The following is a 26,242-nucleotide window of genomic DNA, read 5'->3' on the forward strand; positions in this document are numbered from 1 at the left end:
ACAGGAATTTAGCCTAAGGAAATATTTGGACCCATGTCTGAACATATTCTCAATGGATGCTGTATCAGTCAGGGCTTTCCAGAGACAAAAAACTAATTTTTATTTTAGGGCCGCATGTGCGACATATGGAAGTTCCCAGGTTAGGGGTCTAATAGGAGCTGCAACTGCCAGCCTACACCACACAGCAACACCAGATCCAAGCCATGTCTGCAGCCTACACCACAGCTTGCAGCAACTCCTGCTCTTTAACCGACTGAGCAAGGCTAGGGTTCAAACCTGCATCCTCATGGATACTAGTCATGTTGTATCCACAACGGGATCTGAGCCACAACGGGAACTCCCCAAACTAATATCATATATCTATTGATAGAGAGAGAGAATGAGAGAGACAGAGAAGAGAAATGTTTAATTTTAAGGAATTGGCTTATGCCATGGTGGAGGCTGGCAAGTCTGAAATCCACAGGGCAGGCTGGCAGGAAAGCGATTCAGATAAGAGTTGATTTGAAGTTTTTGTTTTGTTTTGTTTTGCTTGCTTTTTAGAGCCGCACCTGCAGAATATTTAGGTTCCCAGGCTAGGGGTGGAATCTGAGCTGTAGCCGCTGGCCTACCCCACAACAACAGCAACACCAAATCCAAGCCGCGTCTACAAACTACACCACAGCTCACGGCAACGCCAGATCCTTAACACACTGAGTGAAGCCAGGGATCGAACCTGCAACTTCATGGTTCCTAGTCGGATTTGTTTCCTCTGTGGCATGACAGGAACTCCAGAAATCTTTTTTTGTTGTTGTTTTTTTCAAATGGCCAGAGTAGATTATTAAGCAAATTTCAAAAGAAAATATTACAGAATTTTCCATGTGTATCAAATCATATCTTTGAGAATTTAAAAATTACATGCCATAGCATTATGCAGTAATATTTGGGTCTATCCTTCAAAATCAAATCTGTACTTGATTGGAGTCCCCACTGTGACACAACAGGATGGGCAGCATCGTGAGAGCCCTGGGACACAGGTTCAATCCCTGGCCCGGCACAGTTGGTTAAGGATCCAGTGTTGCCGCAGGTGCGGCTGGGGTCTCAACTGAAGCTTGGATCTGATTCCTGGCCCAGGAACTCCATATGCTGTGGGCAGCCAAAAAAGAAAAAAAAAAAAAACAACTGTAGTTGATTCACAGTCTTGAGTCTGAAATCCATCAGAGCAGGTTGGCAGGCTGCCAATTTAGGCAGGATTTCTACTGTTACAGCCTTGAGGCGAATTCCTTCTTCTCTGGGGCACCTGAGTTTTTGCTCTTAAGGGCTTCAGTTGATTGGGTGGGGCCCTTCTACATTAGGAAGGGTAATGGGCTTCACTTAAAGTCTACTGATCATAAATATTAATCACACCTCACAACACCTTCACATCAACGTCTCAACAAGTGTTTGACCAAACTGGGCACCACAGCCCAGCCAAGTTGACACATAAAATTAACCACCACAGGTGGTCCTGTCTGGTACTTCACAGAGAAAATAGGATTCTTTGAAAAGACACTTTTGGGAGTTCCCGCCAGGGCACAGTGGGTTAGGAATCCAACTGCAGGAGGTCTCCTTGTGGCTCACCAGGTTAAGAACTGGATATAGGGAGTTCCTGTCATGGCTCAGTGGAAACAAATCTGACTAGCATCCATGAAGACACAGGTTCAATCCCTGGCATTGCTCAGCAGGTTAAGGATTGCCATGAGCTGTGGTGCAGGTCGCAGACATGACTTGGATCCTGCATTGCTGTGACTGAGGTGTAGGCCAGCAGCTACAGCTCTGATTGAATCCCTAGCCTGGGAACCTCCATATGCCATCATGTGGCCCTAAGAAGACGGAAAAAAAAAAAAAAGGTAAAAAAGAACCCAACATAGTGTCCGTGAGGATGCAGTTACTATCCCTAGCCTCACTTAAAGATCCCGGGTTGCCACAAGCTACAGCGTAGGTCGCAGATGCAGCTCAGATCAATTGTTGCGGCGGCTGTGGTGTAAGCCAACAGCTGTAGCTCCGATTTGACCCCTAACCTGGGAACCTCCATATGGCCCTAAAAAGCAAAAGAAAAAAAAAGAATCTGACTGCAGCAGATTGGGGTCACTGTGGAGGTGCAGGTTTGAATTCTGCACCAGTGCAGTGAGTTAAAGGATTAGGCTAACTTACCACAGCTGTAGCTTAGCTCGGATTCAATCCCTGGCCCAGGAACATCCATATGACATGGGTGTGGCCATAAAAAAAAAAAAAAAAAAAAAAAAAAGACACTCTCACTCTCTCTTCTTGGATCTGCTCACCAACATTTGATTCTATTGACCATGTTGCTGCCCTCCCTTAAGCACACTTTTTCTCGTTTTTTTATGGGCCATACCTGCAGAATATGGAGGTTCCTAGGCTAGGGGTTGAATCTGAGCTGTAGCCTGTAGCCTCTGGCCTACACCACAGTTCACCGCAATGCCAGATCTTTAACCCATGGAGCGAGGCCAGGAATTGAACATTCATCCTCATGGATATTGGTTCCCGTCGTGGCTCAGTGGTTAACGAATCCAACTAGGAACCATGAGGTTGCTGGTTCGATCCCTGACCTTGCTCAGTGGGTTAAGAATCCAGCATTGCTGTGAGTTGTGGTGTGGGTCGCAGATGCAGCTTGGATCCAGCGTTGCTGTGGCTGTGGTGTAGACTGGTAGCTATAGCTCCGATTGGACCCCTAGCCTGGGAACCTCCATATGCCTTGGGAGCAACCCCAGAAAAGGCAAAAAGCCAAAAAAAAAAAAAAAAAATCCCCATTCCTATGATGCTTCTATTCAAATGGGAAAAACAAAAGTAAATAAGAAAATAAGATAAACAAGTGAAAAGTGCCCTGTGTTAGATGGAGATGGGGGCTATGGAGAAAAATAAAGCAGAGGAGGGAACTAGAAGGGTGGGGTGTGTGTGGTAATTTTAGGCAGGGTAGTCAGGGAAGGCCTCACTGAGGAGGTGATATCTGAGCAGAGAACTAAGAGCAGAGATGCAGCAAGCTGTCTGGATGCCTTCCAGGCACAGGGGAGCCGGCTGATGATGAAATAAGATGCTATGCATGTTTTTAAAAAAATCACAGGAATGCAAAACTATATCGATAGATCAATATCAATGTGTAAATGTACAAACTCTGGAAGGACACATTCCACAAAGCGATGATAAGGTTTCATTTCAGTGAGTGGCAAAGAATTGCAGAGAGAAGCTGAAATTTCCTATTATTTTTTTTTCAATACAAAAAGGTATTCCCAGGTCAACGACGTAATTAAAATTTTAAAAAAATCCTCTTTTGGGGAGTTCCCGTCGTGGTTGGCAAATCTGACTAGGAACCATGAGGTTTTGGGTTTGATCCCCGGCCTCGATCAGTGGGTTGAGAATCCGGCGTTTCGGTGAGCTGTGGTGTAGGTCACAGATGCAGCTCGGATCCCACATTGCTGTGGCTCTAGCGTAGGCCAGCAGCAACAGCTCCGATTAGACCCCTAGCCTGGGAACCTCCGTGTGCTATGGGTGCTGCCCTAGAAAAGACAAAAAGATAGCAACAACAAAAAAAAACCCTCTTTTGAATGATTGGATTAAAAGGTGATGGGGCAATGGAACACATATATTTTCAGGATTAAAAAAATAAACCTGTAATTTTTTTAACAACCAGGAAAAAAAATGCAACAAAGCGATTTCCATTCTGTAATTATTTTGACTGCTCTTTGGCTCAACCTGGAGAATGACCCCAGGCCCAGCTGTGTCATGGCCCAGGGCCCCCGGCTCCTCTCCCTTGGCAGCTAGCGGGATGCTCTGGCCTGAGCTACACCCACAACTGTTGCCAGCATCACCGTGGCTACCTGCAGACACACTGCTGCCACAGCCTCTGGGGTGCGGAGAACTCCCTCCATCAGGTTGCAACGCTTATTAATAATATAAGGTGAGCGGAGAAGCAAAGGAAGGGAAAACACAGAGGGCCAGATCTTCCAAAGGCAAAGTCCCGAATCCTTAGCACTGCCCCAGGGCGCATCTCCCTGATTAATCTGGCTCTTACAGTTTCTCTCTCGCTGGGGAAACTGGAGATATTTTTCCCAGCAGCTGGGGCAAAGGACAGCTGGAGGCAGTGTTTTGGTGCACCTCCCTGCCCACTGCACTCTTTGAGCCCACGCCGGGTGCCTGGCTGTGGATTCCCTGCAGGAGCACGTGGAGCGACTTAAGCTGTTTCTCTGATGTCCATCCTCCCCTATTGTGTATTCCAGGGTCTTGGTCCTGGGTATCTGTACCCAACCCAACATGGCTTCCTCTTTCTAAGAGGACGACTTCGTGCCCATGACTGGTTGTAAGAGTGTCACTGGTGTGACTCCGCAGATTGATGGAAATGCCTCCTGGGTTCCTGGTGAGGGATCCTCACAGGTTTGACTGTCCATCCAGCGATCCATTTTATTTGTGGCCTGAGTTTTCTCACTTTTTTTTTTTTTTTTTTGGTCATTTTTAGGGCTGAACCCATGGCATATGGAGGTTTCCAGGGTAGGGGGTCTAATTGGAGCTGTAGCCACCAGCCAACACCACAGCCACAGCAATGTGGGATCTGAGCCGTGTCTTCAACCTACACCACAGCTCATGGCAAGGCAGGATCCTTAACGCACTGAGCAAGGCCAGAGATCGAACCCACAATCTCATGGTTCCTAGTCGGATTTGTTAACCACAAAGCCACAATGGGAACTCCCACTTTAATTTTTTAATAGTCCTCCTGACCATGGATTTGTTATGACTCCAGTCTGTAAAGAGTGTGTGTGTGTGTGTGTGTTGAGATAGGCAATCTAAAGAGCACCACTAGTAAGTAAACATGCTTTAGGAGTTCCTGTTGTGGCTCAGTGGTAAGGAACCGGCCAGTGTCCATTAGAACCTGGGTTGATCTCTGGCCTCACTCAGTAGATTAAGGATCTGGCATTGCCGTGAGCAGTGGTATAAGTCGCAGATGTGGCTCGGATCTGGCATTGCTGTGGCTGTAGCATAGGCTGGTAGTTATAACTCTGATTAGACCCCTACCCTGGAATGTCCATATGCCATGGGTGAGGCCCTAAAAAGCAAAAAGCAAAAGAAAAAAGCTGCTTTAATAAACTTATGACAGTTATACAAGATAGCAATTGAAGGGAAGCTCCTGGTTACTAGTAAACTACTCGTTACTAGGTTTTGGTAAGTTGTTACACCAGCCTTTCCATTGAGTATGAATGAATATTAGCATATCATATTTTCTTTTTTAAAAATCAACTTTATTGAAATATAGTTGATTTAAATTAGTATCTTCTCTTTAGAAAAGAAAATCAGCTGATGGAAGTTAAGGTAATGTTGACTTGATTTCAGGAGAAAAAAAGGCTCTTTTCAGGAGGAGCCTGATCATTATTTATGGCTCATATTTTCTAAGTTTTCTCTGAAACAGGTTGATCTTTCTGGATTCCCTACATCTTTCTGCCTCGTTTCTTTTACACAGCAAGATGAAGGAATTTTTACTCAGGAAAAAAATTTTTTCTTTTTTTCTTTTTTTTTTTTGTCTTTTTAGGGCTGCACCTACAGCATATGGAAGTTCCCAGGCTAGGGGTCGAATCGGAGCTACAGCTGCCGGCCGATACCACAGCCACAGCAATGCAGGATCCAAGCTGCATCTGCAACCTACACCACAGCTCATGGCAATGCCACATCCTTAACCCACTGAGTGAGGCAACCTGCAACTCATGGTTCCTAGTCAGATTCGTCTCCGCTGCACCATGAAGGGAACTCCCACCCTCATTCATTTTTATGGTTGGTGAGGTATCTTCATTATATTAGCCAAAAAGAGTCTGAATTAAATAAAGTATAAAACCAAAGGCTTTTGAAATAGCTTCCTAAGCAGCAAGCTACTGCAACCATCTCAGCCTCTGGATGGAGGAAAAGCAAATGAGCTGGTGGCTGGCCAGAAAGGCCACCACACAGAATCCAGGAAATGCTTTCTGCTCTTTTTCCTCAGAAAGCTTGGAAATGGAGTCCCAGTTTATTTGTTGAGTACACTGTTCTTGTTTCTTGTAACCATAGCATCTGGTTTGGTAGAGTGTTTCTTCCGTTGGGCTACTGCTGAGCCAATATTTATCATTTTAGAAATTCCCATGAGTCATAAAATAAACCTGCATCTTGCTGTACCTTCTATGGGTGCTTCTTTCCTAGAGTTGTTTAAAATAAAAGGAAAAGATGCTGAATCTGGAATCCAACACAGCATTTATCAGCAGGCCCACTCTCCCTGGCACAGAGGATCCTCCTGACACTTCAATGCTATTCAAGGTGTGTGACCTGGCACCTGAAGCACCCTCCCTCCCACCACAAGCCCAGACCCCTCTCCACTGGGCTGGGCTGGGAGGGAAAATAAAGGAAGCCAGAGAGGTTTGAAGCAAGGAAGTGACTCACTGGTTCAGGAGGTGGGAAGGAAGGTTTTCCACAGGAGCAAGAAATATAAATGAGCAAGTGATTCCTTCCACCTCTGGCTTGGAAAATTTTGTGAGGGGACCACCTCTTAATGACTAAGCCTGAATTTATTTATTTTTATTTTTATTTTTTAAATGACCACGCCCTGCTCATGGAATTTCTCCGGCCAAGGGTTGAATCCCAGCTGCAGCTATGACTAGATCCATTACCCATCAAACCCACGCCTCCTTGGCAACCCAAGCTGCTGCAGCAGGATTCCTAATCCATTGCACAGTGGTGAGAACTCCCGTAGCCTGAATTTGACCAAAAAAAAAAAAAAAAAAAAAAAAAAAAAAAAAAAGTTCCTGTTGTGGCTCAGTGGAAACAAATCTGACTGGTATCCATGAGGATGAGGGTTCAATCCCTGGCTTTGCTCAGTGGGTCAGGGATCTGGCATTGCTGTGAGCTGTGGTGTAGGTCGAAGATGAGGCTTGGATCCTGAGTTGCTGTGGCTGTGGCCTAGGCCGGCAGCTGTAGCTGTGATTTGACCCCTAGCCTTGGAACCTCCATATGCCGCAGGTGCGGCCCTAAAAAGTAGGAAAAAAAAAAAAAAAGAGGCTCTGTGTCAAGACCCCAAGGCCTAGAGTTTACAAATCAAAATCCAAGGGTCTGCCTGAGTATTACTAAAATAGGATACTCTACAAACTGCCAATACAGGGCTAGATACTCAATAAGTCTTCTGTTTAGTGCAGGCATCACATCTTTGAGTTAAAGGGGTGAAAACTCAACACCTTCAGTTTGCAGGTAAGGAAGGTCAAGGAAGCCCAGAGACGTTCATCATGCAAGAGGTTATATGGCCAGTCAAAGCTAGAACTGGTGACAAAAGTATCAAATACCTCGTTGAAAGACTGATGATAGAAGGAAACATTGGCTTCTTAGTGGTAAGATCCAAACAGTTATACTAAAAGGCCCTTGAATTTCACATCGTGACCACTGTCCCTCAGCTGTTTCTGTTGGACCTGTCTTTGAGCCTGCTTCAAGTTCCTTATTGGGCACAGCTAGGTGTCTTTGGCTGAACCATCATTTGACATCCCTCCTCCCACCCCCAGAAGAAGGGGAAACTAAGAAGCACACCAAAGAAGCCCCTCAAAGCAAAAAAAAAAAAAAAATCACATTTATATCTACATAGGTATCTTGGTCCATGGAGTCTAATTTTTTGGTAAGAACAATTGGTATTCTTTCCTTCCAAACATCAATCTCTGAACGAACCCTCTAGCCATCTCTTCAGTACTCATGTTCACTAACCTCAGTGAGAAATTATGTCAGGAATAAATGCTAACTTCCTTCCTCTCTGGATGCCTCACTCATTAAGCCCAGTAACATCTCCCTGCTGTGATCTGCCCCACCAGAAGGCTCCTGAGCATTCCCAAGGGATCCTGGGCGGCGTTTATCTTGGCATTGGTCTGTTTGCATTCGTGATCTCCTCATGGCAGAGCCCGTGACTTGTTCATCTTTCTGTTCCTGGTGGTGACCGTGGCCGCAGCTGGCACCCAGTGGGATCCCAGCAAATCTAAATGAAAATATTTCCAAGTGGCCTCCTATTGTGAGTGCGATGTTTCACCTCCAAACACAAACTTTATTTTTAACACTTACCTCCACTCGTTTTCATATGAGAAATTCAGGTGGTAATAATAATAATAGATGGGGATGGTGCAAACACCCTTTAAAAAGGGCAGGCTGCTAGGAGTCCTACTTGGTTAGTATGCATTAGCGTGAACCACAAGAATATCCTGCTTTTGTGAGTCAAAGAGAGTTGTGTTGCCCATTTTCTATGTTCAGACTAATATAAGTGAAAATAGGAGTTCCCCTCGTGGCTCAGCAGAACTGAATCTGACTAGCATCCATGAGCACGCAGGTTCAATCCCCAGCCTTGCTCAGTGCATTAAGGATCTGGTGTTGCCGTGAGCTGTGGTGTGGGTAGCAGACTCGGCTTGGATCTGGTGTTGCTGCGGCTGTTGGCAGAGGCCAGCGGTTACAACTCTGATTCGACCCTGAGCCTGGGAATTTCCATATGCCAAGGGTGTGGCCCTAAAAAGGAAAAAAAGTGAAGATAATATACATTGCTACAAAAACATCACTTTATACTTTCCATCAGACTCTCAAAGGAAACATATAACCCAAGAGAGGAGAATAACCATTGGTTAGGATGTTGTGCCACTTTTTACTCCATCTTCTCAAGCAGTAACTATTACCTGAAAAATGATTACCTGTTAAATTTTTAACATTATAAAATAGCAGTATATGACTTTATTAAAGGATTAATAGAGAAATTCAGTGGTACTACTGTGGTACTACATTGTTCCCATGAATATACTTAAGTATATTTAGCCCTTTCCTAAAATAAATGCCCAGGCCCTTGGGGCTGCCTGATCCAGCAGGACTAGGCTATGGTAAAGGAATGTCCAGAATGTATTTCCTACAGCTTCCAGTTGCCTCCTTTTGTATAAACCCCCTCTGTACTGTTAAGGAAGCAACAAGGGGTCCTTCCTTCTCTTGTTTGGCATCACAGGGAGTGATGTGTCATGTGGCTTGATGATAAAGGTCACGGGCTTGGGAGCAGATGGCTTATTCCTCCAGGCTCCTAGGGAAGCTCTCTTCACCCAAGCTTGTCTGTAATGATACCTACCTATGGCCATCACCATTAATTAGCCCCAATACCCACTTTCCCTTCTTCCTTGGCAAAGGGACCTCACACATTGCTGCTCAGAGAAGAGACTGTACTTCCCAGCCTCCCTCGCAGCCATGTGACTAAGTCCTGGGCAGTAAGATCAAACTGGAAGCCCTGTCTGGTACTTCCGGGAAGAGGCAGACATCAGGTTTCTAGTTCCACACATAAAGAGTTTGGGGAGTTCCTGTTGTGGCGCAGTGGTTAATGAATCCGACTAATAACCATGAGGTTGCGGGTTTGATCCCTGGCCTTGCTCAGTGGGTTGAGGATCCGGTGTTGCCGTGAGCTGTGGTGTAGGTCGCAGACACGGCTTGGATCCCAAGTTGCTGTGGCTGTGGCGTAGGCCAGTGGCTACAGCTCTGATTAGACCCCTAGCCTGGGAACCTCCACATGCCATGGGAAATAGCCCTAGAAAAGGCAAAAAGACAAAAAAAAAAAAAAAAAAAAAAGTTTGGAAGTTGCTGCTCTGTCTTAACAACAAGTAAGAAACTGAACAGATGGAGTTCCTGTTGTGGCTCAGTGGTAACCAAACTGACCAGCATCCATGAGGACTGAAGTTTGATCCCTGGCCTTGCTCAGTGGGTTAAGGATTTGGCATTGCTGTGAGCTGTGCTGCAGTTCGCAGACAGGGCTCGGATCTGGCGTTGCTGTAGCTGTGTTGCAGGCCGACAGCTGCAGCTCCAATTCAACCCCTAGCCTGAGAACTTCCATATGCCTCAGGGTGTGGCCCTAAAAAGCCAGAAAAAAACAAAAAAAAAACAAAAAAAAAGAAAAAAAAGCTGAACAGACAATTCTTCTTGGATCTGTTAGGGAGAGTAGAACATGTGGTCAACCGCTGCCCCTAAAACTGGAGACGGGAAAATACAGGGAGCTGTGGCTTCCCAGAGACTCACATGGAAGTCACTGTAAGAACAAGGGCCAGGAAGGAAAACCTGAACTGTGTGGGACAAGCTGCTGGAGGAACAGTGTGGACAAGTCTGGAACTCAGTTGTAGGGGCCTCCCTGCACTTCGGTTCTGCTTCCTGAAGCTCTACAAGCTTCCCACAGTAAGATTCAGAGAAAAATCCCTTCCTGCTTCCAGTAAGGGAGAGGGAAGGGGCCACTGTGAAACTCCCCAGGGTACTTCAGTCTTCTTAACAAGGTCTGCCCTCAGGGGAAACCTGTTATGCAGAGCTTAACCAAGCAAAATTTTATCAGAGCCTAACTGCTCTGGGTAAGGGAAGTATCCAACTCCATCCAAATTGGGAGGAGAAGGGAGACAAGCACTGAGAAGCACCTGTCATGTCCACAGTCCTGAAGCTCAGGCTCAGTAGAAGACTGAACCTGAGTTCTCGTAGTGCAGCGGAAATGAATCCAACTAGTGTTCATAAGGATGCGGGTTCGATCCCTGGCCTCACTTAGTGGGTTAAAGATCAGCATTGCTGTGAGCTGTGGGGGAGGTCACAAATGGGGCTTTGATCTGTCACTGCTGTGGCTGTGACATAGGCTAGCAGCTACAGCTCCAATTCGACCCCAGCTTAGGCACTTTCATATGCTGCAGCTGCAGCCCTAAAAAGAAACAAAAAAAGTAAATGAATGGAGGTGTTCTCTTGTGGAGCAGCAGATTAAAGATCTGGAGTTGTCACTGCAGTGGCTTGGGTCACTGTTGTGGTGTGGGTTCGATCCCTGACCCCAGAACTTCTGCGTGTCACAGGTGCATACAAAAAATGAAAAAAGGTAAATGAACAGAGAAAAACATATGCTGACACTAATCAAAACAAAGCATGAGTAGCTGCATTTATTTCAGACAGACCCAACTTCAGAATAAGGAACATTCTTAGGGATGAAGAAACTCAGGACAAGAGTTTCTGTTGTGGCTCAGCGTTAAGGAACTTGACTAGTATCCATGTGGGCAAGGGTTTGATCCTTGACCCTGCTCAGTGGGGTAACGATCTGGTGTTGCTATGAGCTGTGGTGCAAGTCACAGACACGGCTGGATCTGGCGAGGATCTGGAATTGCTGTGGCTGTGGTATAGACTGGCAGCTGCAGCTCTGATTAGACCCTAGCCTGGGCACTTCCATATGCTGCAAGGTGGCCCTTTAAAAAAAAAGGGGTGTGTGTGTGACATAATGTTAAGGGGTCAGTCCTCCTTTAAGGCCTCTTTCCTGTCTCTCTGCTCCCAACAACAGAGCGTAGGTCTACTTGAGGCAAAACCTGGCAGAATTGTGAGGAGAAACATGAATCCACTGTCACAGTTGGAGACTTCAATACTACTCTATCAGAAATGGATGGATCCAGCAGGCAGAAAATCAAGAAAATCAGGCAGCAAGCTACAAGCTACAGGACACCCCAGACCCAGCACAAAGCCACTACACAAAGCATCATCAACAAAAGCAAACTACAATACAAAATGCCTGCAACACTGCTTATTTCCCTCTAAGGCTGTACACCACATCATAGCAGAGGTTACTTGGGAGGAGGGGCCTGATTACTGTTGGGATGGAGGGCAGAGGTGCTCTGGGGGCTTTCTTTATTGTATTTGAATCTTTCATATGAAAAGACATTCATATCTTACTAATATGATTAAAATTATTTTTAGACAAGGCTATAGTCATAAATAAGGATAAGGACTGGACAACAGGTGCATTTGTGAAGAGGCAGGGGAGATGCTGAAAACAGTTTTTCTGCACTATAGAATGCCAGGGTTATGTCCGCTAGAAAAAAATTTTTTTCTAGACTGTTGATTAACACACATCCCCCTGCAAGTGCCTCGTTTATGTCTATTCTTTTAATGGTTTTAAATGAAAGCACCTATATCTTCACTGATTATTAAGTAGGCAAAATGTTTTGTAAATTAGAAGTGGAATACACTCAGTCTCATGTTTAAGAGGAGACCTTATGTTAAAACTTCTTCCCTCTGTGGGATGAGAAAGAATGAAAATATTTAGGAAACTAATAATCTTAAGAAAAATGGGGTTATCTGAGGTTACAATGAACTGATACAGATGTTGGCTTGATGAATTGTAAAATATCTTCAGATACTTCACTTACTGAACAAACACGTATTAAACACCTACTGTACAAAAGGGGCTATGCCAGGCCCTATAAGATGCATCCTAAATACACTTTGACCTCAAGGAATTCTCAGTCTACACCGGTGGTGGTGGTAGCAGCAAATGTATAAATAGATTGCAGCTGAACTAATTGTAGGGCAAAACATAAGACCTCACCATGCACTTCTAAACCCTTAAATTTGCATTTTAACAAGATCCTCAGGTGGTCTGAATGCTTATTGAGATTTGATGAACTGTGGGACTATAGAAGGACCCACTGTTGAGCCTTGGGAAGGGGTCAGAGGTCTCCAGACTGTTGGGGTGATAGGAACACTGCAGGCTCAGAGAACAGCAGGCCCATGATCATGGCAGTTAGAACAGAAAGGGTTCTGGAAGGTAACTGGGAACTTTGAAAGACGTGAGAGGCAGGACAGAGAAGGTAGGCAGAGGACAGAGGCAGAAGAGCCAGACTGACCTGCTGAGAATTCTGGAGGAAGCCAGAGAAAATTTTAAGCAGCAAAGCAACAGGATCAGATTCTTATGTTTTCGCCATGCCTACAGCATGCAGAAGTTCCTGGGCCAGGGATAGAACCCATGACACAATAGTGACAATGCTGAATCCTTGATCTGCGGAGCCACTAAGGAACTCCAGATTCTTATGTTTGGACATAACTCTGGTGGCAGGGTGGAGGAAGAAATGCAGAAGAGAGGCTGCAACAGGTCAGAATTGTGTCCTTAAATAAGCACAGTTCAGTCTTGGACTAGAAAGGAGGCCTTCAAGGACTTAGACATGGAGGCTGGCATAGAGTCCTAGGCAGACAGAGAAACAAAGGGCTGCTCCAGCTGTAGCAGCATACAGATGGGTTCTTTCTTTTCAAAGTGTGACATTAGCATCACCTGGGAATTGTTAGAAATGTAGTCTCATCTCAGAAATTCGGTCAGAAACTCTGGGGGGTGGGGCAGCCAGATCTATCTGACTTTAAGTTCTCTTTCAAGTTGAAAACCACTGCTCTAGCCTGCCGAATATCTTGAAGCAGGTGGTGAAGGTTTAGAATCACCATAACCTACTCTCTTATAAAAAAGAAAAAACAAACAAAAAACAGAAGAGTAATGAGAAATCAGCTTCTACGTTGAATGGCCAAAATAATAGTCACAGGCAATATAGATTTTATACAGTGCTCAGAAAAAAACAAAAAACATGTTGACCATCTTGTCCAAAAGCCTCACACTGGGAGAATTAAAATAGTTTTAGTAGAGCCCGTGATGTTTTCGGTAGCCTAAATTAAATAAAACTTAAAAGTAATCATCCTGACTGTAAATTCTTTGTTTCCTTTATTCCCCACAAAACCCCCTCCGAAAAAAACACTGGGATTCCTTTTGGCTCTCCGAAAATTGTGTTTCTGATGCAACCGCCCATTAAAAAAACGCAATCCCAAATTAAAAAAAAAAAAAAAAACAAAACCCAAACGTAGCAGCGGGGCTGGCGCCACCATCCCAAGGCAACTCCGCCGTTTCCCAGCCACACCCCTGCGATCTGCAGGGCCTCCTTCCCCGGGCTGTACCCAAAGATAAATAAATCACTCCTTGTTTTTTTCCAGACCTGAAATTAGCAGTGACTCACAGAGCACTTTGAACGGCCACAGTCGCCTCGGGAAGGAGGAAAAATGTGCAGATTTTTCCCCTCTCCCGAGGACCCGACGTTCCGGGCTGGGCCAATCAGGGGAGGATAGCGGGAATCGCACCAAAGTAGGTAAAAAATGCGGGACGCGTGCCCTTCAAGACCGCCCGCGCTAGGGATCCCGAGGGTCCTCCCTCCGGTCTTCTCCGTCGCGGGCCCCGCCCACCCTTTACCCCCAACCCTCTCCCCCCCACGCCACGCCGTCCCGCGCCCTCCCAGGCCCGCCCCTAGCGGCGGCGCACACCTGTTGGGCCAGGTGGCTACTTCCATGTAAGGGCAACGGCGGTGCAGTGGGCGGGGTGCCACATGGCTCCGCCCCGGACCCTCGCCCGCAGGCGCCAGTCCAAGCTCCGCCTCCTCTTCCCTTGCAGTTGAAGGAGGGCCTCACCTCCGCCCCCACGGACACGAGATGATGAGGGGTACCTAGTCCTTCAGTCTCCAGAAGGTGAAGAAGATCCCGCCGGCCAGGCGTCTGAAGGGCCGCCTGGGCAGAGCGTTGCTAGGCCGGCCGGTTGCGTAGCAACGGTGGGCAGCGTGTGACGTGCGCAGCCGCGTTAGGGCCCGAGGCGCGCCCGCGCTCCCGCCCCCTGGTAGGCTCACGCCCCGCGTCGCCTCGCGGCTCGATACCTCGGACCAGCTGCTGTGAGGTGAACACTCGGTAGACTCGGCTCCGGCCGGCTCGGTCTCCCGCGCTTCTGCGACCGCCGAGGCGAACATGGTGAGCAGGCGGGAGCCCGAGACGTTGGCTGACGCGGCTGTGGCGCCGCGGGGGTCGGGACGGAGGGGGAAGGATCCGGGCTGGGCTGCAGCCTCCCGGGGGCAGGGTCTCGGGCTCCCACCGCCCGCGGACTTGCTGGGCCCCCGCGCCCCGGGGCGGCCCCCCGGCAAATGCGTCGCTCGGTGCCGCCGTGAGCGTCGCCTCGGCGGTGCCTTTCGCCCGGGCCTTGGTAGACTGGCCGGGGTCGAGCGCGCGCCACCGCCCCGCCGCCCCACAGCGACTTCGACCCGGGGCCTGACCTCCCGGGGTGGGGGCGTCGGAGTCCGGCGCGGGCCTGATTAGCGCCGGTTTCGTCGAAGCTGGGCGCGGAGGCGGTCATGACTCTTACGAGTTTCGACCGGTGAGGTTTTTGTACCTCGTTAAGGAGATGCTGGATTGAGCAACCCTGGGGGGCGGAATGATCATCTACGATCCTGACCCAGGCAAGATGAGGATCGGGGTGTGTGTGTGTGGGGGGGGCGGCCTCGCGGTCGCTTTGTTTGTCGCGTCTGGCAGTCAGCTTCCAGCAGCACTCTCGTCGTACTTGTCAAGCTAGGCAGTGGCTCTTTTAACCCCTGACTGTCCGGTTTCTCCACGTACGGTCAGAAATTTTCTTTAAACCGTAAACAGTTTTGCTCTGCCAAACCTTAGCGTGCAAGGTGTGGGCATGATGCTGGTGATGCTAATAAGAGTGAATGAAAAAGCTTTTTAAAGTCCATTAAATCATCCGAGTCACTAAAACGTGAACAGATGTTCCGTATATTCTAGGCGTTGGAGACTGCTTAATTTACGTATTTCCCCTTCCAAACTCACTCTAATTTGCTGTAAAACTGTTCTTAACTGGATGAACAAGTAGAACATTTTGTTATTTTCTTTAGTCTGCACACGTTGTTACCATTTTTGGTCAATGATTTGCAGGCAAAGGCTTACCACATTGCTAGAAATATTACACTGTTACTGCATCTATCTGCCTGAAAGCAGTTGGTACCAGTGTATCTGCATTAAAAATGTTATCACTGGAAAACAGTTTTGGTTTTCTTAAGAAATTGCACCTTTCATGGCTATGCAGATTGGCTCATTAGTGGAAGAAAAAGAAATTAGTTTTTCTAGTCTTCAGTGGTTTCTTGATGACTTGAGGATACGTAGCCGGAATGTATTTTTCAGTTTTTGATTTTTCCTTAATTTAATTCTGTAAGCTACATAGAGGATCAGCACTTTAAGACTTAAAATTTAAGATTATACTACTTTGTATTATTGCCTTACATTGAAAGACTTAATCTAAGGATTTGGGGTTCTCATATATTTAAAACCAGCCACGCTTATGAACGCTCATGAATCAGGTTGGAGCATGCCTTCTAATTTGATATAATTTTATTTTCTGTTTGAAAATAGGACAGAGTCTTTTTACTTTAAAGTTCAAGTTTAAAGCCTAATTTCCTTATTTCTACACATTAAAATAAAAAAGTCTTTTTTTTTAAATTTATGGTTTGGAAAGAGGAGAAATAAAAATTAAAAGAGTTCCTTCCCTGGCACAGTGGGTTAAGAATCCAACTTCAGCGGCTTGGGTGGCTGAGGAGGTGTGGGTTTGATACCCCACCTGGCACAGTGGGTTAAAGATCTGGCAGTTGCGTCTGTGGCTTGGATTCAGTCCCTTACCTGGGAACTTTCATATGCTGCAGGTGTGGCCATATGATTAAAAAAAAAATCAAGGTGGCTGGATTCCAAATTCATTTCAAACTTGACCTCCTTAGGGAGGCCAAGAAGACCTTACAGGTTATTCTTGTTTGTATGTTTGCAAGGAAAGAGAGTTCGGAATATAGACTGATCATTTAAAAAAGTTACTCTTGTAACTTTCTGGGCACAGCATCTCCCTTCAGTCCAGCTGGTGGGAAATATTGTAAAGAGTTCCCTTATTATCCCAGATTTTAGCACTTCACCTCTGTATTTGAAACTGTTTAGATCTGTTAGATGCTTGGTTCTAAATTTCGAAGTTGTTGTTTTTCCTCCTTTTTCCAACCACACCTGTGGCATATGGAAGTTGCTGGGCTAGGGGTTGTATCTGAGCTTCAGCTGCTGGCCCGCGCCACAGCCATGGGGGATCCGAGCTGCATCGGCATCTTACCATGCAGCTTGCGGGCAACACAGGATCCTTAACCCGCTGATCGGGGCCAAGGATGGAACCCGTATCCTCCAGGAGACTATGTTGGATTCTTAACAGGCCAAGCCACAATGGAAACTCGCCAAGTTTTTTTTTTTTAATTAAATTTTAACCGCTGATGGGTTTGTTTTACATGAAGGAAATCACTTTCTGGTACTCACCAAGTCTTCTAGAAGCACTTGGGAATAAGGCAGTTTCACACCAACTCAAACAATCACCCTGAGCCCCTTTTTTTTCCCCTGCCTGTGGCATGTGGAAGTTCCTAGGCTAGGCCAAAGTAGGGACCTGAACCACTTTCAAAGTCTCATTTTAGTGTCACGTGTGTGTGTGTGTGTGTGTGTGTGGTTCCCCCCCCCCCCCCAGCTGCTGCCAAAGCAAGCCTCCTCTCCCCCATCTACACACTCCGAACAAAACTTTGGTGTTTGTGTGTACTGGGTGTTATAGCTTCCTCATTGAAAGATTATGTACCAGCCCACTTTTGAGTTCCTGGGCTTATCTGCTCAGGAGTCCTTCCTGTTGGGTATGGATTGAGATATCATGGGAGACTGGACTAGCTCCTCTTGTAACCAGTGTATATGCATGTGCAGTACAGTTACATGGCTGTCTGGGAAGTCTGAGTGTAGTCTTGACCCTGAAACAGTAAAGGTCTACAAGGTAATCTAACCCTTAACCTTACCCTAATCAGAACTCAGCTCTAACAAGCTGACCTATTGGCTTAGACTGAATTATGAATATATTCTACCACTTGATGATTAGCAAAAACACTTAAAACCATCTAGTGGAATAGGTTGGATATGTCTTCCTGTGCCTATTTAATGCAACAGAAAAGTCTGTAAAGGATCAATTGACTTGTGACCTCTTCTGACTCTACATCAGGTTTTCAAATAATTTAAAAATTAATTTTGAAACATTTTGAGCAGGAAGGTGCAAAGAATAACGGGTACCTTTGTACAAAAAAAAAAAAAAAAAGAAAAGTGGAGTTCCCATCGTGGTTCAGTGGTTAACAATCCAACTAGGAACAGTGAGGTTGCGGGTTCGATCCCTGGCCTTGCTCATTGGGTTAAGGATCTGGCGTTGCCGTGAGCTGTGGTGTAGGTTGCAGAGGTGGCTCAGATCTGGCGTTGCTGTGGCTCTGGCATAGCTCCAATTAGACCCCTAGCCTGGGAACCTCCGTATGCCATGGGTGTGGCCCTAAAAGGACAAAAGACAAAAAAAAAAAAAAAAAGAAAGGTCAACTTTTGGCCGTATTTCAGGTTTTTATGTTACCATTACAGCTAAACATGTGTCTTGGACATCCCATTCCCTTTCCTTCCCAGAAGTAACTACTCCTGTGTCAAAGACAAAGCGTAGTGGCCTATTAAGGGACTGATTTGCGCAGGCTTCTGCAATTAAGAAAACATTAAAGTGAGGAACATCTTAAAACAAAACAAAAAAACAAAACAAAACGTTGACCTGGGGCTGGTAAACTGAGGAGTCTTGAGGAAGCTTGGGATAGATGGGTCTTAATCACCCAGCAAGCACAGGCAGGATCCTTTTGTTACTCTGAACCCAGAATGATAGGGGTAGATTTATCTACCATCACTGCTTACCAGGAGCACAGAGCTCAGGTAAAGTTTGGCATAGTCACCTGAAACTAATATATTTCATTTTCACTGATACCTGTACTTTTAGCTATACATGTGTGCATCTGTAATAATACATGTTGCCTTGTTGCATTTTTAGATTTTATATAAATGTTACCATGTTTCATGTATCCTTTTACAACTTAAAAAAAAAAGACTTTGTGAGAACTTTAATTTGCATCCGATCAGCTACTTTTAGGAGTCTGTTTCTCAATTTCTTTTCACTACTTGGCACTGTGAGCCTTTTAAAACCAATCTGATAGGTGTGAAATGGCTTCTCATTCTTTTAATTTGCATTTCTGATTAGCAGTAGTTGAGTTTCTTTTCATATGCTTATTGTAGCTTGTGTTTTTCATGCTTGTGATTTCCGTGAACCTGGCATTGTGTAAGTACTCCTCAATTCTTCATCTAAGCTCATTTGTGGAGCCATAAAGTAAATCCACCCTTAACACAAAATCAACAAGAGTCTGATTGTCAAAGCCAGAACAGCATAATGAGGACTAATATCCCTAGCCTCTGGTACCTACTTTTCTTTGCATGCCTCTCAAACTGTTAAGTAACAGAAGTTCAATATTACTAACTCTAGCCACCTGCTCTTTTGAGAACCTAGTAGTGGTAGAAATCAGTGATCCAGAATAGTGCTCCATATTTGACAAAGGCAAAGAGATTAACTTCCTCTTCTTTATTTTTTTTGTTTAAAAAAATCTTTTTCAAAGTGAAAACAATTTCATTTTATTAAAATATAGTTGATTTTACAAGGTCGTGATAATTTCTGCTGTGCAACAGTGATTCAGTTATATGCACACGTTTCTTTTTCAGATTCTTTTCCCACATAGATTATCATAGAACATCGTATGAGATTGGACATGTTAAAGGTGGTATGGTCATAGACGATTATCACAGAATATTGGATAGAGTTCCCTGTGCCATACATCAGTTCGAATCATTCCACATACCACAGTATGCATATGCCAATCCCAAACCCCTAATCCACTTTTCCCCCAGCGCATCCTCTTTGATAATCATAAGTGTGTTTTCAGAGTCTGAGTCTCTTTCAGCTCAGCAAAAAGTTAATTTGTAGTCTTTTTTTTTTTTTCTTCTAAGTTTCCACATATAAGTGCTACCATGTTTGTCATTTCTCTGACTTAATTCAGTTAGTATGATACTAAGTCCATTTGTGTTGTGGCGTATGATACTAAGTCCATTCATGTGGCAAATAATATCTCATTCCTTTTTTATGGCTGAGTAATATTCCACTGTATATATGCACCGCATCGTTATCTATTTCCTCTGTCGATATACATTTAAGTCGTTTCCATATTTTGGCCATTGTAAATAGTGCTGCAATGAACATTCTGGTGCATGTATCTTTTTGAATTATGACTTTCTCCAGATAATATGCCCAGGAATGGGATTGCTGGATCATATGGTAGTTCTGTTTTTAGTTTTTTAAGGAACTTCCATACTGCCATCAATAGTGGTTGCACACAGTATACATTCCTACTAACAGTATAAATTTCTCTACACCCTCTTCAACATTTATTTGTAGACTTTTTGATGATGGCCATTCTGACTGTTGAAAGATGATACCTTATTGTAATTGTGGTATGCATTTCTCTAATAATTGCTGATGTTGAGCAACTTTTCATGTGTTTTTTTGGCCGTCTGTATGTCTTCTTGGGAGACATGTCTGTTTAGATCTTCTGCCCATTTTTTGATTTTTTTTTTTTTTTTTTTTTTTTTTGGTCCTCAGGGCTGCACTTGAGGCATATGGAGGTTCCCAGGCTAGGTGTCTAATTGGACCTATAGCTGCCGGCCTATGCAGAAGCAATGCCAGACCTAAGCCTGATTGTGACCTACCCCACAACTCATGGCAATGCCAGAGTCTTAACCCATTGAGTGAGGCCGGGGATTGAACCTGAAATCTCATAGTTCCTAGTTGGATTTGTTTCTGCTGCACCACAGTGGGAACTCCGACTGTTTGTTTTTTTCATAATAAGCTACATGAGCTGTTTATATATTCTGGAGATTAATCCCTTGTCAGCCACTTCATTTGCAAAGATTTTTTTCCCATTCTGCAGGTTGTCTTTTCGTTTTGTTTATGATTTCCTTTGCTGTGCAAAAACTTTTAAGTTTAATTAGGTCCCATTTGCTTATTTTTATTTTCACATTAGGAGATGGATCCAAAAAGATACTGCTGCAGTTTATGCCAGAGAGTGTTCTGCCTATGTTTTCTTCTAAGAGCTTTATAGTATCTGGTCTTAAATTTAGGTCTTTAATCCATTTTGAGTTTATTTTTGTGTATGGTGTTAGAGAGTATTCTAATTTCATTCTTTTACGTGTAGCTGTTCAGCTTTTGCAGCACCACTTACTGAGGAGACTCTTCTCCACTGTATATTCTTGACTCCTTTGTCATTGATTAGTTGACCATAGGTGTGTAGGTTTATTTCTGGACTTTCTATCCTGTTCCATTGATCTGTACTTCTGTTTTTGTGCCAACACCATACTTTTTTTTTTTTTTTTTTTTTTTAGCACTGTACTGTTTGATGACTGTAAATTCGTAATATAGTCTGAAGTCAAGGACCCTGATTCCTCCAGCTTTATTTTTCTTTCTCAGGATTGTTTTGGCTATTTGGGGTCTTTTGTGTTGTTCATACAAATTTAAAATATGTTTGTTGTAGTTCTGTGAAAAATGCCGTTGGTTATTTGTTATGAATTGCATTGAATCTATAGATTGCTTTGAGTAGTACAGTCATTTGGATGATACTGATTTTTCCAGTCCAAGAACATGGTATTTCTTTCTGTTTGTGTCATTTTTGATTTCTGTCATCAGTGTTTACAGTTTTCAGAGAACTGGTCTCTTTTTGTCTCTTTAGGTAGGTTTATCCTGGATTTTTTTTTTTTTTTTTTTTTGGTCGTCATTTTAGGGCCACACCCAAGGCATATAGAGGTTCCCAGGCTAGGGGTCGAATTGGAGCTGTAGCTGCTGGCCTACACCACAGCCACAACAACACTAGGTCCTAGCTGTGTCTGCAACCTACACAACCGCTCATGGCAATGCCAGATCCCTTAACCCACTGAGTGAGGCCAAGGATTGAACGTGTGTCCTCATGGATGCTAGATTTGTTTCTGCTGAGCCACACTGGGAACTCATGGATATTTTATTCTTTTTATTGTGATGGTAAATGGGATTAATGTAATTTGTCTTTCTCATCTTTGATTGTTAGTGTATAGCAATGTGAAAGATTTGTGTTTATTAATTTCTTATTTTGCAATTTTATTGAATTCATTGATGAGGTCTGGTAGTTTCCTGACAGCATCTTTAGGATTTTCTATGTAGAATATCATGTCATCTGCAGTTTTACTACTTTTCCAATTTTGATTCCTTTTATTTCTTTTGCTTCTTTGATGCCATGACTAGGACTTCCAAAACTATGTTGAATGATAGTGTTGAAGAGGACATCCTTGTTTTGTTGCTGATCTTGGCAGAAATTCTTTCATCTTTTCACCATTGAGAATGGTGTTAGCTATGGGTTTGTTATATATGGCCTTTGTTATGTTGAGATAGGATCCCTCTATGGCCACTTTCTGGACAATTTTTATCAGAAATGGGTGTTATATTTTGTCAAACTTTTTCTGCCTCTATTGATATGATTATGTGGTTTTTATTCTGCAATTTGTTAATGTGATGTATCTCACTGATTGATTTGCAGATATTGAAAAATCCTCACATCCCTGCTATAAACCCTACTTGGTCATGGTGTATGATCCTCAATGTGTTGTTGAATTCGATTTGCTAGTATTTTGTTGAGGATTTTTGCGTCTATAATCATCAGTGATATTGGCCTGTAATATTCTTTTTTTGGTGTTATCTTTTCCTGGTTTCGGTATCAGGGTGATGGTGGCCTTACAGAACAAGTTTGGGAGTGTTCCTTTGCATTTTTTGGGGAATAGTTTCAGAAGGATAGGTATTAACTTCTCTAAATGTTTGATAGAATTCACCTGTGAAGCCATCTGGTCCAGTACCTTTAATTTTTGGAATTTTTTTTTTTTTTAATCTTCTAATAAGCATTGCCTGTATTTTGTTTTATTTTTAAATCTATAATTGATTTACAGTGTTTGTCAATTTCTGCTGTAAAGCAGAGTAACCCAGTTATACATACATATATATACACACACACATTCTTTTTCACATATTATCTATTTTTTTTTTTTTTGTCTTTTTTAGGGCCACACCAGCCACATAGGGAAGTTTCCAGGCTAGAGTTGAATTGGAGCTACAGCTGCTGGCCTATGACACAGCAATATCAGATCTTAAACCCACTGAACAAGGCCAGGGTTTGAACCTGCGTCCTCATGGATCCTAGTCAGGTTCGTTACTGCTGAACCACAATGGGAACTCCTAATCACATTTTCAGTTTCAGTACTTGTGATAGGTCTGTTCATTTTTTCTCTTTCTTCCTGGTTCAGTGTTGGAAGATTGTACCTTTCTAAAAATTTGTCCATTTTTCCTTGTCAATTTTATGGGAGCATAGTTGTGTGTGATAGTCTTTCTTGCTCCTTTGTATTTCTTTGATGTCCATTGTAACTCTTTCATTGCTAATTCTATTGATTTGAGTGGTCTCTCTTTTTCTTAATGAGTCTGGCTAAGCGTTTATTAATTTTGTTAATTTTTTCAAAGACCCAGCTTTTAGTTTCATTGATCTTTTCTATTGTTTATCTCTGTTTTATTTATTTCTGCTCTGATCTTTATGATTTCTTTACTTCTACTATGAGTTTTGTTTGTTCTTTCTCTAGTTGGTTTAGGTGTAAGGTTAGGTTGAGATTTTTCTTGTTTCCTTCAGTAGGCTTATATTGCTATATACTTCCCTCTTAGAACTTTTGCTTTTGCTGCATCCTATAGGTTTTGGATCATTGTATTTTCATTTGTCTCTAGGTTTTTTTTTTTTTTTTTTTTGGCTTTCCTCTTTGACTTCTTAGTGATCCATTGGTTGCTTAGAAGCATATTGTTTAGTCTCCACGTGTTGGTGGTTTTTTGCAGTTTCTTTTTTTCTTGTTGATTTCTAGTCTTACTGTTTTGTGATTGGAAAAGATGCTTGATATGACTTCAATTTTCTTAAATTTACTGAGGCTTAATTTGTGGCCCAGAATGTAATCGGTCCTGGAGACTGTTCCACGTGTGCTTGAGATGAATGTGTATTCTGCGGCTCTCAGATGTAATGCTCTACAAATATCATTTGGTCTTAATGTGTCATTTAAGACTTATGTTTCCTGATTGATTTCTGTCTGGATGATCTGCTGTGGGATGTTAAAGTACCCCACTCTTAATTGTGTTATTGTCAATTTCTCCTTTTATGTCTGTTAGCAGTTGCCTTATATGTTGAGGTACTCCTGTATTGGGTGTGTTTATGTTTACAATTGTTATATCTTCTTTTTGGATTGATCCTTTGATCATTATGTAATGTTCTTCTGTGTCTCTTGTATTTGCCTTTATTTTAAAGTCTATTTTGTCTGATACGAGTATTGTTACTCCAGCTTTCTTTTGATCTCCATTTGCATGGAATATCTTTTTTCTTTCTCTCATGTTCAGTCTGTATGTGTCCCTAGAACCAAAGTTGGTCTCCTGTAGACAGCATGTACATGTGGGTCTTGTTTTTGTATCCATTCAGCCAGTCTTTGTCTTTGGTTGGAGCATTTAATACATTTACATTTAAGGTAATTATTGATAAGTATGTTGATACTGCCATTTTGTTAATTGTTGGATTTGTTTTTGTTGGTCTTTTTTTCTTCCTCTTTTATTCTCTTATGGTTTGGGAACTATATTTAGTGTTGTGTTTGGATTGCGTTTTCTTGTTTGTGTATCTATTGTAGATTTTTGGTTTGTGATTACCATGAGGTTTTGATATAGGAGTCTGTATATATATATATATATAGACTTCTGCATTTGTATCCTCCTCTTCTCACAATTGCTGGCTTGGATATCATATTTGTGTATGGATGATTTCCTACCTTTACTGTCTTTGTCTTTACCAGCAACATTTCCTATTTGTAATTTTCATATTTCTAGTTGTGGCCTTTTCTTTTCCACCTAGAGAAGTTCCTTTAGTATTTGTGGTAAAGCTGGTTTGGTGGTGCTGAATTTTTTTTAGCTTTTGCATGTCTCTAAAGTTTTTGATTTCTCCGTCAAATCTGAATGAATGCCTTGCTGGGTAGAGTATTCTTGGTTGTAGGGTTTTTCATCGCTTTTAAGTATATTGTTCCATTCCCTTCTGGCCTGTAGAGTTTCTGCTGAAAAATCAGCTGATAACCTTACTGAGGTTCCTTTGTATGTTATTTGTTGCTTTCCCCTATCTGTTTTCAATATTTTCTCTTTGTGTTTCATTTTGGTCACTTTGAGTAATATATGTCTCCGGGTGTTTCTTCTTGGGTTTCTTCTATATGGTAGTCATTTGTGCTTCCTGGACTTGAGTGACTGATTTCTTTCCCATGTTAGGGAAGGTTTCAGCTGTTCGTCTCTTGAAATATTTTCTCCAACCCTCTCTGTTCTTCTGGCGTTCTGTATAATGTGAATGTTGGTGCAGGTAATGTTGTCTCAGCATTCTCTTAGACTGTCCTCCTTTAATTCTTTTTTCATTATTCTGTTCTGTGTCAGTGATTTCCACCAGTCTGCCTTCCATCTTGCTTATTTGTTCTTCTGCCTCCTGTAGTCTATTTATTCCTTCTAGTGAATTTTTCATTGTGGTTGTTGTGTTGTTCATCTCTGCTTGCTAGTTCTTTAAATCTTCTATTTCTTTGTTAAATGTTTCTTGTAATTTCTCTATCTTTGCCTCCAGTTTGTTTTCCTGAGATCTTGGATCATTCTTACTCTTAATTGCTCTAAAGTCTTTTTCACATAGGTTGCTTATCTCCAGTTCACTTAGCTGTTTTTCTGAGGTTTTGTCTTGTTCCTTCATCTGGAGTGTGATTCTCTACCTTTTCATTTTGCCTGGCTTTTTGCATTTGACATCTCTTTTCTGCTCGCTGCAGAGTTGTGTAGCCTTGTAGCCTTTCTTGCTTCTGGTGTCTGCCCCCTGGTGGGTGAATTTGATACAGGGGCTTGTGGCAGGCTTCCTGATGGGAGGAACTGGTGTCTACCCACTGGTGGCTAGAGCTGAGTCTTGTCCCTCTTGTGGGTGGAGCTTTGTCTTTGGGTGTGATTAGAGGCAGCTGTATGCCTGGAAAGACCTTAGGCAGTCTGTCTGCTGAGGAGTGGGGTTCTGTTCCCACCCGTTTATTTGGCCTGTGGTTTCTCTGCACTGGTGGGTTGGGCCAGGTTTTTCCAAATGGTGACCTCCAGGGGAGCTCGCACAGATGATTATTTCCTAGGACTTCTCCCTCCAGTGTTCTGCCCCTACAGTGAGCCACAGCTACCCCTGCTTTCCCAGGAGACTCTCCAATACCTGCATGTAGGACTGGCCCAGATTCTTATGGAGTCTCTTCTGTTTTCCCCAGACCCATGGAGCTCCTGTAGTCAATCCTTGTTGGCCTTATACATAAATGCTCTGGGGGGGGGAGGGGTTCCACTTCCCAGTGCCGGCCCCCAGGGCTGGGAAACCTGATGTGGGGTTTAGAATCCTCCTGCAATATCGTGATTTTCCACTCTGTGGATTGCCCCCCCCCCAGCGGGTATGGGATTACTTACATCACAGAATTGCCCCTCCTGCTGTCTTGTTGTGGCTTCTTTGTCTTCTGGTGTAGGGTATCTTTCTTGGTAGCTTCTAGTCTATTTTGTTGATGGCTGTTCAGCAGTTAGTGTGATTTTGGTATTCTTGTGAGAGGAGGTGAGCTTGAATCCTACTATTTA

General features: G+C 43.6%; 1 protein-coding gene across 1 annotated transcript in view; it reads left to right on the forward strand.

Annotated features, from left to right (window-relative positions):
• The window catches only part of DSTN (destrin, actin depolymerizing factor), a 51,525-nt gene continuing 39,807 nt past the window's right edge, over positions 14,525–26,242 (forward strand). The window contains 1 exon segment of the mRNA NM_001004031.1: positions 14,525–14,580. Coding sequence (NP_001004031.1) covers positions 14,578–14,580 — 3 coding nt within the window. The 5' untranslated portion in view covers positions 14,525–14,577.

This window comes from Sus scrofa, chromosome 17 (assembly GCF_000003025.6).
Source record: "Sus scrofa isolate TJ Tabasco breed Duroc chromosome 17, Sscrofa11.1, whole genome shotgun sequence".
In the NCBI taxonomy this organism is placed as follows: Eukaryota; Metazoa; Chordata; class Mammalia; order Artiodactyla; family Suidae; genus Sus; species Sus scrofa.